This window comes from Balaenoptera physalus (assembly GCF_965194825.1).
Source record: "Balaenoptera physalus genome assembly, chromosome: 16".
Lineage (NCBI taxonomy): Eukaryota > Metazoa > Chordata > Mammalia > Artiodactyla > Balaenopteridae > Balaenoptera > Balaenoptera physalus.
Genome location: NC_138898.1, coordinates 63,591,217 through 63,607,063, shown reverse-complemented (window position 1 = coordinate 63,607,063; position 15,847 = coordinate 63,591,217). Strand labels below are relative to the sequence as shown.

The 15,847-nt window shown below is 44.6% G+C and overlaps 1 protein-coding gene and 1 long non-coding RNA gene across 4 annotated transcripts in view; one reads left to right on the top strand and one right to left on the bottom strand.

The window, feature by feature from the left end:
* Positions 1-15,847, top strand: part of LOC309645071 (uncharacterized protein) — a 189,157-nt gene that overhangs the window by 87,374 nt on the left and 85,936 nt on the right. For all 3 annotated transcript variants that reach the window (XM_082429604.1, XM_082429603.1, XM_082429605.1), the window contains exons 24-28: positions 1,670-1,856; positions 2,713-2,868; positions 3,306-3,439; positions 4,636-4,794; positions 10,852-11,032. In XM_082429604.1, the coding sequence (XP_082285730.1) occupies positions 1,670-1,856; positions 2,713-2,868; positions 3,306-3,439; positions 4,636-4,794; positions 10,852-11,032 (817 nt within the window). The remainder of the gene's footprint in view (positions 1-1,669; positions 1,857-2,712; positions 2,869-3,305; positions 3,440-4,635; positions 4,795-10,851; positions 11,033-15,847) is intronic.
* Positions 1-15,847, bottom strand: part of LOC309645113 — a 252,052-nt gene that overhangs the window by 193,450 nt on the left and 42,755 nt on the right. The window lies entirely within an intron of this gene.

Below are 15,847 nucleotides of genomic sequence, written 5' to 3'. Positions count from 1 at the left end.
TGTCTCTGGAAGATGCCCGAGAAGTGGACACAGTGGTTGCCTTGAGGGAGACTGGGAGACCAAGAAGGGGAACGAAACCTGTATTTTTCATTGTCTTTATTAATTTATTCAACAACTATTTATCAAGCACCTACAATGTGCCGGGAAGACAGCACACAAAAGAGATACACACACAAAATTCTCTCCTTTTGGAGCTTACATTCTCATAGGAGAGATAATCAGTAAAATAAATAAGCAAATTGTGGTGATAGGTGAGTGTAAGCACTATAGGAAAAGGGGATCAGTGAGCTGGATCCAGGGGTCTGAAGTTATGTGAGAAGAAGGGTCTGAGGGTTGGCTTCAGTTTTATTTTTTTTAATTTTTATTATTTTTTAAAAATTTATTTGGCTGCGCCGGGTCTTAGTTGCAGCACGCGGGATCTTCGTTGCAGCATGCGGGATCTTTCTTTAGTAGCGGCACGTGGGATCTTTAGTTGCGGCATGTGGGATCTAGTTCCCTGACCAGAGATCGAACCTGGGCCCCCTGCATTGGGAGCGTGGAGTCTTAGCCACTGGACCACCAGGGAAGTCCCACAGCTTCAGTTTTAAATAGGCTGACAGGGTAAGCCTGATTGAGAAGATAGCTTTTAGCTAAGACATAAAGCATGTGCAGAAGAGAGCCATGTGGTTCTCTGGGGGAAGGGTATTGCAAGTAAAGAGCACAACATGTGCAAAGGTCCTGGGGCAGGAATGTGCACAGAGTGTTAGAAGCACAGCCTGAGGCCCCATGTGCTTGGAGCAGAATAGGAGAAGGGACAGAAAGGTGGGAGGACAGATCATGTAAGGCTTTGCCAAAGAGTAATCAGAAGAGAGTGATTTGTGACTGTTGCCAAGGAACAAAGGCAAAACCAGGATTTACAAGACAGTATAAAGTAGTGGACAGTCTGGAAATAGTGAGCTCGTTTTTACATCTTTTGGGTAAGCAGATCAGCTGGCAGCAGCAGAGAGGTCCGTAGGATTGGTCTACAGTTGGCGTGGCCGTCAGAGATGACAGCTGCCATTGCTATGGGCTGTAGTTGCTCTGGAAAACCTCAATGATGGAGACACAGAGCATGTTTGGGGCCATCTGTGTGTCCTGCCTCCCGGTGTCTGTGGGCAGTTTTGCCTTCGTCTGGCCAGGGCTGCACTGCTGACTTCCGGAGAAAGTCTTGGCTTGTTGGCCTTTGCAAGGACTTTGGCTTTTACCCTGAGGAAGAGAGGTGTGCTGTGATTCTATGAGTCTGGAAGGGCTTGCCCTGGTCACCAGGGTGGCAGCCAGGAGAGCCGGGAGAAGAATGTCACAGGAACACAGTGGCGATGAACAGGCTCAAGCCGGGGCGGTGGTGGAGGTGGCTGAAGTGGTCGGGTCCCAGAATATTCTGCAGGGAGAGCTGGCCAGAGTCCCTGATAGATTGGACAGGGCGTTGAGGTTGGGGGGATAAGGAGGAAGGGTCCTTCAGACTTATGTCTGAATTTGTAACAGAGATGACCTATCTTGAACAATATCGAGCTTAAGAAATTGCAGCAGGATCAGCCTAGAAGCCCATTAACCAGGCTGTGTCTCCTGCCCTCTGTCCGGTCCTGGTTCTTGCGGTCCGGGTGGAGCCTGCTGGCAGAGCCGGTCCCCTCAAGGGATGCTGGGGCCTTTCCAGGGCCGGAGCAACCTGTGGCCAGCAGCAGGTGGTGGGGCTCAGCGGATCGAGGCCCAGCTGGAGGTGAAACTGGTGACGTCGGGCAGCCCTGTGGTCCTCGCCGGGAACCTCAGCCGGCAGGCAGGCAGCAGGCTGGCCTTCTCCATGTCACTGAGCAACCTGCTGAGCGACCCGGCCCACGTGTCAGGTAGGAGGAGGGACCCCTTTGTGCCACGTTTCCTCAGTGGCCAGGCTTGGGGAGGGGGGAGGGCTGAGTGCCCCACCCGATACCCCAGTATTCATTCCATCCAAGGAAAATCCAGGCTCTGTATCTGCTCGCAGCTTCTGCCCGAGTCCCCCAGGTGCCCCTCCAATGCGCTCGACTGCTCTGCATGAACCATCAACCAGCACCTTTTGGGGTGTTCGGATTCTGACCCACATTACATGTTACACAATGTGTAAAAAACACATTTTGCATTTTGACCCGAATTGCATGGGGCGCTGTTTGTATCTTGAACACACGGCCTGGCCTGGGTACTTACCAGTCTGACCAGATGCCCACCCTGGTGACGGAGCTGGCGTGGAGCCCTCCTGGCGATGCTGCTCGTGGGGTGTTCTCGGAGATTCCAGAGGAGGGATGTGAGTGGCTAGGGCTGTTGACTAGCTGGCCTATGCATTTTTGATATTTTAACCAGCGTGGCTATACCTGTGTGATCTGGCTGAATATCAGTGTAGCAGAAACAAGTTGCAGAAGGTGAAATTTACCTGATGATCCTTGATGCACAGTCATTTATCTTCTGGTCCATTCTATTTTGTTTTGTTCTACTTTATTTAAAACCTTTTGGTCTGGACCCACAAAAGTGACTTTTGGGGTTGTCACCTGGACAGTGCAAAGCACTGTCATTGGCCCTGATGTCAGCATTCCTCGGCGGAGACTCAGGCATTGGTTCTATCGGGACACCCCCCTGGGCGGTTCCCACTTCCTTTCCTCACCTGGTGCTGGGGGTAGGGTGTCAGTCTCTGGGGCGCAGGCCATGACCACACCATACCTGCTCTCCCCGCAGCACTGCTGGAGAAGAAGGCGGAGGAAGGGCAGCAGGTGGTGGCCCTGGGTGGCGAGCTCTTCGTGCCAGGGCTTGTGGGGCTGCGCACCCTAGGCCTGCTGCAGCAGCGGGGCCGCCTCTGGACCAGCTCCCTGAGGATCAAGTATGGCCTCCTGGGTACGGCACCGCATGCTGGCTGCGGGCGAGGTGGGGAGTGGCCGGACCTGCACCGTCTCCTGGGGCTGTGGCTCCGAGGGCTAAGGTGCCACTGTCACCTCGGGTGTTTTGGCCTCACCATGAGGCTCCTTAGCTAGTGAGTCATTCCATTGGCTTTGTATGGAGCTGAGCACCTGCCAGTTAAAAAACAAAACAAACAAACAAAAAAACACTACGTGTGTGTGTGTGTGTGTGTGTGTGTGTGTGTGTGTGTTGGGGGGGACATAAATCTGTCTCTTAAAACCTCCCCATCGGCAGGTTCCAATGAGTGACATTAGGTGAGGCAGATCCAGGGGGCTGGCTGAAGCTGGGCTGTACTGGACGCTCCTCTGCTTGGAATGAGGATGGAGGGCTACCTGGCAGAGGAAGGGCAGGGGTCTTTGGGTTGCCCTGCACAGGTCAGGCGAAGCAGCTGGCACAGGAGTGCAGCACCAGCCAGAAGCTGCGGGTGGAGAGCGGCTCAGAGGCCACGTACAAGCTGGAGCTGGACCACGAGCTCCACTGCACGCAGATCCCAGCGTTCAGCCACAAGGTGGGTGCCGGGGCCGGGCAGGGTGTCTGGAGGGAGCCCCCAGGGTTAGGGAAGTGGTGGGTGAGAACCCTGAGCCCATCCTCAGAGAGATGTATTTGCTCAAGGTCGTGTATGGGAACGGATTAGGGATTGGAACTTTAGTCTCATCTTTCCCCTGTTCAGTTGGTGTTTATTAAATACCTACTCTATGCCCAGCACTGGGGGAGAGCTGTGCTTAAGGCAGCACCTAGTCTCTGCCATTCCATTGCTGGGGGAGGGTGTGTGGCAGAGAGCAAGAGACATGGACCAAATCAAGGGAGACGTAAGTGCCATGGGTGGTAGACAGGGCAGAGGCCGAGAGAGCGTAGCACAGGGGAGTCTAATTTGGACAGGGCAGCAGGGAAGGCTTCTTTGGGGGAAATGAATTTTAAGCTGAAAATTAAAATATGAGATAGTTCTGTTCCCAGGGAAGTGTGCCACAGGCAGAGGGAACAGCAAGTGCAAAGGTCCTGGGGCTGGAGGGTGATTGGAGCTGTTAAAGAACTGGTAGTTATCAGAGTGGCTGGTGGGGTGAGCAAAAGGGAGAAGTGACTGCTTCTTTGTTAATTGTTACAAGTTTGCTTCTCCCCCTGAACTGTTGCCCCCACAAGGGAGGGGGCTTCTGGCTTCTTCATTCCTGGCTGTCTAGTGCCCAGCGAAGTATCTACTTGGTACTTGGGGGAAAACGTGTTCAGTGAGTGAATAAATGGATGAGCCTGTGTTGCCTCGACCTGTGGTTCAGAGGTAGGAGGAGACAGTGGCTGCCAGGAGCCCACAGGTGGGAAGCCCTGGTCCACAGAGGATCTGTCCAGGGAGCCGGAGGCTGCTGTGGGAGAGTGGCGGGAGGGGGAGATTTTGGGTTTATACGAAGCAGATCAGGAGTCATCCTCCCATGGCAGCTGGCTCTTTCTACTCCTTATCAGGGCATGGACCAGCATGGGGCAGGTTAGTTTTTCACCTCGGGGGCCAAAATTTAAGGGGACACCAGAAACTGCAAAGATGAATCCTATTCTAATGCAATATTTTACAAAATCAAAACCAGTGCAGAAAAATCCATGCTTCCTACAGAACTGTCACCCCAGATAAGCAAGCCTGCATCTCAGGGTGGGTGACTGTGAGGAGGCTCAGGTCTGCGTACACAAGGCTTCCTTGTGGGTCTCCCTGGTGGGGTGTTCCAGGTCCAGCTCCGGCATGAGGAGGGCTCAGGCCACCTCCACTGGGAGCTGGAGGCGAGCTATGGGACGCACTGGGATGACAGCCGCAACAAGAGGCACCTCCGCATCAGCCAGACCTTCCAGAACGACTCGGGCCCAGCCCTGAGCAATTACTTCGTGGAGGTGAGTCCAGCCTCCGCAGAGCCGCGTCCCTGGGGCTCAGCTTGCACATGGCAGCTGGGCAGCCCCGCTGCCTGTCCCTGCAGGTCTTGGTTGCAAGGACGCAGGGGCTAAAACTCAGGCTCAGAGGCCTTACCTTTGGCATCTCCAGCCCCCACACCCCTGGGGCAGTTAAACATTTGCTGGTGTGCCAAGGATTGCCAAGGGGCAGTTTGCAAGAGGGGCTTGGGAAATACAGATTTCCAGTGTAAAAATGCATTTTGGAAACGGTTCACTTGCAGGTTTTCCTGCAGGGTGAGCTCTTTTTGGTAAATCAAGAGTAACTTAGTGCTTAGCCCCTGAACAGGTATGTGCTCTTATAAGGCACACGTTACCTTTCTGAGTTTCCTAATTGTTTTAAAAAATGTTTAATTGTGGTAAAATATACGTAACATGACGTTGACCATTTTCACCATTTTTAGGCATACAGATCAGCAGCATTAAGCACATTCATATTGTGCGGCCATCACCACCGTCTATCTCAAGAACTTTTTCATCTCATAGAAGTGAAACTCTGTACCCATTAAACAGTAACTCTCCATTCTTCCCTCCCCCAGGCCCTGCAACCACCAATCTACTTTCTGTCTCTCTGAATTTCACTACTCTAGGTAAACTCATATAAGTGGAATTGTATAGTGTCTGCCTTTTTGTGACTGGCCTATTTCACTTAGCATAATGTCCTCAAGGTTTATCCACATTGTAACATGAGTCAGAATTTCCTTCCTAGTCTGAATAATATTCCATTGCATGGATGGACCCCGTTTTTTTGATCCATTCATTCATCAGTGGACACTTGGCTTCCACATGTGGCTTGTGTGAATAGTGCTGCTATGAACGTGGGTGTACTAATATCTGTATGAGTCCCTGCTTTCCAGTCTTTGGGGTGTATATCCTGAAGTGGAATTGCTGGATCATACAATAATCCGACTTTTAATTTTTTGAGAAACCGCCATACTCTTTTCCATAGCAGCTGCACCATTTCACCATCTTAACATCAGTACACAAGGGTTCCAGTTTCTCTACATCCTCACCAACACTTCTTACTTTCTGGTTTTTTTTTAATAGTAGCCATCTTAATGCGTATGAGGATCTTGTTGTAGTTTTGATTTGCATCTCCTTAGTGATTGATGACGTTGAGCGTCTTTTCATGGGCTTATTGGCTGTTTAATTATCATCTTTAGAGAAATGTCTATTCAAATCCTTAGCCCATTTTGAATCAGGTTGTTTGATTTTGTTGTTGTTGTGGTTGTTCAATTGTAGTTCTTTATATGTTCTGGATATTAACGCCTTATAAGATATGTAGTTTACAAATATTTTCTCCCATTCCGTGGGTTGCCTTTTTACTATGAATAGCATCCTTTGTTGCACAAAAATTTTTAATTTTGATGTCATTCAGCTTATTTATTTTTACTTTTGTTGCCTGTGTTTTAGGTGTCATGTTCAATAAATCAAGTGCCAAATCCAATGTCACGAAGCTTTTCAATCCCATGTTTTCTTCTAAGAGTTTTATGGTTTTAGTTCTCATGTTTAGGTCTCTGATCCATTTTGAGTTAAACTGTGTATATGGTATAAGATAAGGATCCAACTTCATTCTTCTGCAGTGAATATACAGTTTTTCCAGCACCATTTGTTGAAAAGACAGTCCTTTCCCCCAACCATAAATGTGAGAGTTTATTTCTGGGCAATCTATTGTATTCCATTGGTCTATGTGTCTGTCTTTTATGTCACAACATACTGTTTTGATTATTGTAGCTTTGTGAGACCTCCCACTTCGTTCTTCTTTTTCAAGATTGTTTTGGCTATTTGGGGGTCCCTTGAGATTCCATATGAATTTTAAGATGGACTTTTCTATTTCTACCAAAAAAATACCATTGAGATTTTGATAGAGATTGCATTAAATCTGTAGATTGCTTTGGGTAGTATTGAACCTTAACAATATTAAGTCTTCCAATCCATGAACACAAGATGTCTTTCCATTTATTTATGTCTTCTCTAATTTCTTTCAGCAATGTTTTGTAGTTTTCAGTGTACAAGTCTTTTGCCTCCCTGCTTAACTTCATTCCTAAGTATTACGTTGATTTTAAATCATACCAATACTCCATGGATAAATTCTCCTTGTGAAAACATATAACATTTAAAGTAAGGCTAAAATTCCCTTTCACAGTTACCATCCCTTTTCCTGGTCCCCTCCTCAGCTGCCTGGAGAGAACCATGGTTATAGTCTGGAGAACTGGAAAGGAGATCTTTTTCTATACATTTGCTCTGTGGAGCTGTCACAAGCACTTAGTTTTGTTTGGTGAATCATGTTGTATGTCCTTTAGCAGTGGATCTTGGAGAACTTCGCGTGTTGTTGTTGTTGTTGTTAATTAATTAATTAATTTATTTTTGGCTGCATTGGGTCTTTGTTGCTGTGCACGGGCTTTCTCTAGTTGCTGCGAGCAGGGCATACTCTTTGTTGCGGTGCGCGGGCTTCTCATTGCGGTGGCTTCTCTTGTTGCGGAGCACGCTCTAGGCACGCGGGCTTCAGTAGTTGTGGCTCACGGGCTCTAGACCGCAGGCTCAGTAGTTGTGGCACATGGGCTTAGTTGCTCTGCGGCATGTGGGATCTTCTCGGACCGGAGCTCAAACCCATGTCTCCTGCATTGGCAGGCAGATTCTTAACCACTGCGCCACCAGGGAAGCCCCTATTGAATCATATTCTTGATTGAAGTCGTCCTTGGATAACCTTACCTACCTCTGATCACGCCCTGCTTCTGTCAACAGAAGCAGAAGAAGTTTCTTTTTTCTGGAAAACATCTGGCCCCGAGGGTTTTAGTGAAAAGATTAGAGGTTTGTGGCAGCATTTCTGCAAGCCTTCATAAGTGTGGCAGACACCATGCTAGGTTCTGGGGAGACAGGTATGAGTAAAATAATCTTTATCTTTAAGAAGCTGACAGTGAGTAGAAGAGGGAAAGGCAGAGTGATCAATGGTGAGCCATTAATTATTGCCAGACCATGTGTCAGAGGCTTTGTTTGTTATTATCTCATTTAGTCCTTGTGAGGCAAGAATTATCTGTTCTCACTTTACAGAAGAGAAATGGAGTAAACAGACTTAGCTGAGGTCTCACAGCTACTATGTGGCAGAATTGGGATTGAAAGTCCAGTCTGCCTCGTTTCAAACCTCAGGCTCTTAGCCTCTTGGCTGGACTGGATAGTGCCAGAATTAATTTACTATAAAATAAATTTACTATAAAATAATTGACTAAATGATCTGTCAGGAGAAAACTCTTCCCAGTTCATTCTATGCAGCCATTATTATCCTGATGCCCAAACCAGAGAAAGACATCATAAAAAAAGAAAAACTAAAGACCATTATCTCAGGACTTCCCTGGTGGCACAGTGGATAAGACTCTACGCTCCCAATGTTGGGAGCCCGGGTTCGATCCCTGCTCAGGGAACTAGATCCCACATGCATGCCGCAACTAAGAGTTCACGTGCCACAACTGAGGAGCCCATGTGCTGCAACTGAGGAGCCCACATGCTGCAACTATGGAGCCTGCCTGCCACAACTAAGACCCCATGTAACCAAATAAATAAATAAATAAATAAATATTAAAAAAAAAGACCATTATCTCTTATAAATACAGATGCAAAATCTGCAAGAAAATACTACCAAACTGAATTCAGCAATATATAAAAAGGATTACACAACATGACCAAATGGGATTTATCCCAGGAATGCAAGGTTGGTTTAACATTTGAACATCCATCAAGGTAATACATCATATTAATAGAATAAAGGACAAAAACCACATGATCATTTCAATAGACACAGAAAAGTATCTGGCACAACACCATACCTTTTCATGATAAAAGTACCCAACAGTCTAGCAATGGAAGGGCACTTCCTCAACCTGATAAAGGCCATCTATGAAAAACCCACAGCTAATATCATACTTAATGGCAAAAGGCTAAATACTTTCCCCCTAAGATCAGTAACAAGATAGGATGTCTGCTTTCACTATTTGTATTTAACATTGTGCTGGAGGTTCTAGCTAGGGCGATTAGGCCAAAAAGAAAAAAAAAAGAAAAAGAAAGAAGAAATGAAGAAAAGGCATCTAGATTGGAAAGCAAGAAGTAAAACTATTTCTATTTACAGATGATATGATCTTGTATATAGAAGACCCGAATGAACTCACCAAAAAATCTATTAGAGCTAATAAATGAGTTCATCAAAGTTTCAGGATACAGGATTAATATACAAAAATTAGTTGTATTTCTCTACACTAACAATGAAAAACCTGAAAATGAAATTAAGAAAGCAATTTCATTTACATTACCATCAAAAAGAATAATACTTAGGAATAAATTTAACAAAAGAATGTAAAACTAATACTCTCAAAACTACAAAACATTGTTGAAAGAAATTCAAGAAAACCTAAATAAATGGGAAGACATCCCATGTACTTGGATTGGAATATTTAATGTGAAGTTGGCAATACTTCCTAAAGTGATCTACAGATTCAATGGTCCCCATCTATTCCTGTCAAAACCCGAGTTATCTTTTTGCTAAAATTGACAAGCTGATCCTAAAATTCATGTGGAATTTCAAGGGACCCACAGTAGACACAACTGTCTTGAAAGAGAAGAACAAAGTTGGAGGATTCACTTTTATCGATTTCAAAACTTACTTCAAATCTACAGTAATTAAGACAGTATTATGGTAGTGGTGTAAGGATAGACATATAGACCAACAGAGTAGAATTGGGAATCCAGAAATAAACCCTTGTATTTACAGTTAGTTGATTTTCAACAAGGGTGCCAAGATAATTGAAGAGGGGAAAGAATAGTCTTTTCAACAAATGGTGCTGGGACAATGGATACTCACGTGTAGGAGTATGAAGTTGGACCCTTACCTCATACCATATATAAAAACTAACTCAAAATAGGTTGTAGACCTAAATTTAAGAATTATGACACTCTTAGAGGAAAACATAAGAGTAAATCTTTATGGCCTTGGATTAGGCAAGGGTTTCTGAGATATGAGACTGAAAGTATAAGTAATAACAAAAATCCTTTGGTCTTCATCAAACTTAAAAACATTTGTGCTTCAAAGGACACCATCAAGGAAGTGAAATAATAGCCCACAGAAGGGAAGAAAACATCTGCAAATCATATGTCTGATAAGGGATTTGTATCCAGAATATATGAAAAACTCTTACAACTCAACAAGAAAAAGACAAAGGATTTGAATAGATATTTCTCTGAAGAAGGTACACAAGTGGCCAATAAGTACATGAAAAGTTGCTTAACCTAATTAGTCATTAGGGAAATTCAAATCAAAACCACAGTGAGATGCTACTTCAAATGCACTAGCATAGCTGAAACGGAAAAAAAAAAAAAAGACAATAACAAGTGTTGGTGAGGATGCAGGGAAATTAGAACTCATATTGGTGGGATCATAAAATGCTGTGACTGGAAAAAGAGTTTGGTGTTTCCTTAAAATGTTAAACACAGAGTTACCATATGACCCAACAATTCTACTCCTAGGTACTCAAGAGAATTGAAAACTTATGTCCACACAAAACATTTATAGCAGCATTATTCATAATAACCCAAAAGTAGAAACGACCCAAATGTTCATCAGTGGATGAATAGATAAAGTGATTTATCCACACAATAGAACATTATTCAGTAATAAAAGTGAAGTCCTGACACCTGCTACAACATGGATGAACCTTGAAAGCATCATGCTAAGTGAAAGAAGCCAGACACCAAAGGCCACATACTGTATGATTCTATTTGTAAGAAATGTCCAGAATAGGTAAATTCGTAGAGACAGAAAGTAGGTTAAAGGCTTCCGGGGTCTATGGGAAGGAGGCAATGGGGAGTGACTGCTAATGAGTGCAGGGTTTCTTTTTGGGGTGGGGTGGGGCAATTCCTGGTAGCCAGGGAGCTCAGGTTGCAGTGGAGAGCCAATGGAATGTTCTCGGTCAGGAACAGCGTGATCTGATTTGCATCTTGGGTGTGGGTCTCCTCCAGTTTGTGCTGCAGGTGCCTTCGAGGCAGGTGGATTACCATACTCAGCTGCACCACTTGAGCCTCCGCCAGCCCCACGTGGAGAGCAGCACGTACCTGAAGGTGCAGTACAATGGGCGGGTGCCCTTTGTGGCAGGCTTGCAGTGGAAGGACACATCCAGGGCCACCCTGTGGAAGTGGGAAGGTGAGTGTCATCTAGGGAGTGTCCTTGGCTAGTGGTGAAGATTTTTGCCCTCTAGGCCTTTGCTCAAGCCTTGCCCAATAACTGGAACACCCTTCCCTTTTGTTTGCCTGGGTAATTCAAGACTCAGACCTCACATGCGTCCCAGGGAACTTAAAATCACATCCTGATTTCTTACCCTCACCGACAGAGAGCTACATTACAGGCCCTTGCCTACTTCTCCAACCTTATCTCACCCTACTTTTCCCATTGCCCATCATCCTGCAGCCCCACTGGCCTCTCTTCTGTTCCCCAGACATACCTCAGGGCCTTTGCACTTGCTGTTCTTTCTCCCTGGAACACTCTTTCTCTCATTTAAAAAATGAATTTACCATGGTTTTATCCTTGAATTAATTTTTTAAACTAATTTTTATTTTTATTGAAGTAATACATAGTTTAAGAAGTGAATTAGACTATGACTTGGTAATTGTTGAAGATGGGTGAGTGTTATATGGGAGCTCATAATATTCTCTGTGTTCATGTAATATGTACTTGAAAAAATTTTAAGTTTTTAAAAGTTAAAGTTATAACAAATACAGTAATTTTCTGCTTCACGTCTTCCAATCCCAGATTTTGCTGAAAATGGCAAGCACTGTAAATTCTTTTTGCTGTTTCTCATCAGACCCTCCATCTTTTAAAATAATCACACTTATTTCTTGATTTTTCTTTCATAGGCATTCTCAATATGTTTCTTACTAGAGAGGAAGAAAATTTAACTCTTACACCAGCCCCTTTTCACATGCCTATTTCCCTCCATCCCCCTAAAAGAGTTATAGTTTGTTAATATTCAATGTTTACATCATTGTGATGATAAATGTCCCTCACAGCTGAGGCACATGGTATACTAGGATTCTAACATTTTGTTTTTCCTGGAGTTATAATAGCCTTTTTTTCCTGTTTGATTAGTTTTCTATTTTCCTCCTACTGATTATTCCCAGAATTTTTAGCAACAATGCAAAACTCTTCTCCAGATGGTTGAACACGTCAGATTACTTATCAGCTTCAATCAGTTCCCATATTTTTCTTGTAGACCCTCTTCCTGGAGCCTCTGTTCTGCTGCTCCAGTGTAGACCAGTTGCACAGCTGTAGTCCTAGGGCATCCCCTCACTATCATCCTGGGAGTGCCTTCCACTTCTCTGGGTCACAGCCCCTGCTTCTTGCACTCATGTCATCTTCTTTCTTGGTTAACTCTTTTGTTCCAATGGAGTGCATCTTCCAGTAGCTTCCTGAGAGAGGGTGCATGGGAGATATATTCATTAGCTAGGGCTGCTTTAACCAATTACCACAAACTGGGTGGCTTTAAGCAACAGAAATTTATTCTCTCACAGTCCTCGAGACTAGAATTCTGAAATTAAGGCGTCAGCAGGGCCACTTTCTCTCTGTGACACTGGGTAGAATCCTTCCCGCCTCTTCCTACTTCTAGCGGTGACCACTGATGCTTGATGTTCCTTGGTTTGTAGCTACATTGCTCTAATCTCTGCCTCTGTTGCCACATGGTGCTCTGTGTGTGTGTCTGTGTCTGTGTCCAAACTCCTCTCTTCATATAAGGACACCACTCATATCAGATTTAGGGCCTCCCCTACTCCAGTATGACCTTATTTTAACTAATTTTATCTGCAATGACCCCATTCCCAAATAAGGTCACATTTTGAGGTACCAGGGGTTAGGACTTCATATCTTTTTGACAGACACAATTCAACCTATAACAGGATGTAAACATTTTGAAACCCTGAATGTTTAAACTGTCTTTTTTTTTTTTTTTTTTTGATGTGGACCGTTTTTAAAGTCTTTATTGAATTTGTTACGATATTGCTTCTGTTTTATGTTTTGGTTTTTTGGCCGCGAGGCATATGGGATCTTAGCTCCCTGACCAGGGATGGAACCTGCCCCCCTGCATTGGAAGGCAAACTCCTAACTACTGGACTGCCAGGGAAGTCCCTAAACTGTCTTTATTTGATTTGGCTGAATAGAGAATTCTAGGCTGGAAATTATTTTCCCTTGGGATTTTTTAAGACATTGCTCCACTGTTGATTTGAATCAGTTGAGAGGTCTGGTGCTATCTGTGATCCATCATCTTTTGTCTATGACCCTTTTCTCACTCTCTGGAAGCTTCCAGGAGCTTCTCTTTATTCCTAGTGTCTTTAAATCTTATGATGATGAGCCTTGGTGTGAATCTCTTTTCATTCACCGTGCTGAGCACTTAGGCCCTTTCCATTTGGAGACACACCATTTGAGTCTTGGTAATTTTCTTGTACAGTTTCTTTGGTAATTTCCTTCCTTCTGTGTTCTGGAATTCCTGTTGGTCAGATGTTTTCCTCAGAAACTAAGCCTTTAATTTTCTTTCTTTTCTCTCCTTTGTTCCATCTCTTTGTCCTTTTGTTCTGTTGTGAGGGCTGATTTCCTCAACTTTATCTGCCAGCCCCTCTACTGTTGTTTTCATTTTAGCTAGCTTATATTCCCAAGAGCTCATTTTTTGTTCCTGAAAGTTCTTTTCTTAGAGTGTCCTGCTCCATGAATGCATTATCTTCTCTCCTCTGAGAGCATAAATTATAGAACTGGGGGGCTTTGGTCTGTTCTCCCTGAGTTTCTTTTTTCTTTTTATTTCTGAAGTTCCTGTTAGTGGCTTTTCCCACATGCCAGGCAAGACTTGGATATGTGCTTTTGTTTAAGAGTCGGTCACTTGGAACCTGTTTGGAAGGATGCTCTATGTGTGTGTGTGGGGGGGGGGGTACTCTTTTTTAAAAAATTTATTTTATTGAAGTGTAGTTGATATACAGTGTTGTGTTAATTTCTGCTGTACAGCAAAGTGATTCAGTTATACATATATATGCATTTTTTTCATATTCTTTTCCATTATGGTTTATCACAGGGTATTGAATAGTTCCCTGTGCTATACAGTAGGACTTTGTTGTTTATCCATCCTATATATAATAGTTTGCATCTGCTAGTCCCAAACTCTGCATCCATCCCTCCCTCACCTCCCACCCCCTTGGCAACCACAAGTCTGTTCTCTATGTCTGTGAGTCTGTTTCTGTTTCATAGATAAGTTCATTTGTATCATTTTTTTAGATTCCACATATAAGTGATATCATATGGTATTTGTCTTTCTCTTTCTGACTTACTTCACTTAGTATGATCATCTCTAGGTCCATCCATGTTGCTGTAAATGGCATTATTTCATTCTTTTTATGGCTGAGTAATATTCCGTCGCATATATGTATGTGTGGAGGTGCTCTTGCTGACTGGTGGGCTTCCCTGTTGCGTGGTTGGGTGGGGTCCTGGCTCTCCCTGAGGACCTGGGGCCCATATCTGTGGACCTTTTTTTTTTTTTTTTAGTTATTCTGTTCACCAGTACCTCAGGGCAGGGCATTGGGCTGCTCTCTATTCAGTATCTCCCTGTTCTCAACTTGGCAGCTCACCCACTGCCCTCACTGTGTTGGATCCCCCTGCATCCTGGCCTCTCTGCCTCAGTTTCCCCACATAGTGAATCTCCCATCTCCAGCAGGAGGTGGGGGAGGGTTTCTTCCCTTTGACAGACTCCACTGCCTCTCATTTAGGGCTCAGCTCAATGGTTATGTGTTCATGGGAGCCTTCACTGACCTGCCTGACCTTAGTCTAACTCTCTCTTTCTTTTCCTTCCTAGCACTCAGCATTTTCTACTTAGGTAGGTCTCATTATATGTTTATTTGTTCGAGATCTCTCCCCCATCCCCCTACCACCCCCAAACTGCAAGTTCCATGAAGGCAGTGACTATGCCTCCTCGTTCACTGCCAAGTCCCAAGTGTCTCGAGCAATATTTACTGAATTAGTCCTTGAGTGATTGGGAGTATTCATTACAAAATATGAGAGGGGTCCAGCAACCTGGTTTTAGTTCATCATGGAAGGGCAAAAGTTTATGCAAAATGTCAACTTTTTGATGATGGTGGTGACTGGTCTTTACTCTTCTGAATGGGTACTTCCTCTATCCCAAGACCCAGGGATCAGTACTGTTGTACCCATTTTACAGATGATGGAAGCACGGGTTCGAAGAGGTCACACAGCTTGGAAGAGTAAAGGCCATGTTCTTGATTGCCACACCCCAGTGCCCCCTCTCCAACTGTCCCAGCATTTCTTTTGTCTAATATGTCATCATGAGAAAGCTTCAAACATACAGAAAAGTGCAAAGAGTTGTGCAGTGAACACCAACATAATCTCAACCTAGATTCTACCATTAACAGTTTACTCCACCTGCCTTCTTACACATCTGCCCACTTATCCATCCATCTTATTTGCTGGCGCAGGTCAAATTAAGTTGTAAACTTCAGTACAGTTTCACCCCTACACATTTCAGTATTATATCATTAGCTAGAACGAATTGCACACATCTCCAGGGTACCATTTGATGAGTTTCGACAGGTGCACAGACCCATGAAACTCAAGCGCCTGCCAAAATTCAGAACGTTACCATCATTCCAGAAAGTTCCCTTATGCTCCGTCCCAGTCATTCCAAGTTTTTTTTTTTTAATTAATTTGGTTGTATTTCTTTTTGTTTGTTTGTTTTTAAAATTTATTTATTTATGGCTGTGTTGGGTCTTCGTTTCTGTGCGAGGGCTTTCTCTAGTTGCGGCAAGTGGGGGCCACTCTTCATCGCGGTGCACGGGCCTCTCACTATCGCGGCCTCTCTTGTTGCGGAGCACAGGCTCCAGACGTGCAGGCTCAGTAATTGTGGCTCACGGGCCTAGTTGCTCCGCGGCATGTGGGACCTTCCCAGACCAGGGCTCGAACCCGTGTCCCCTGCAT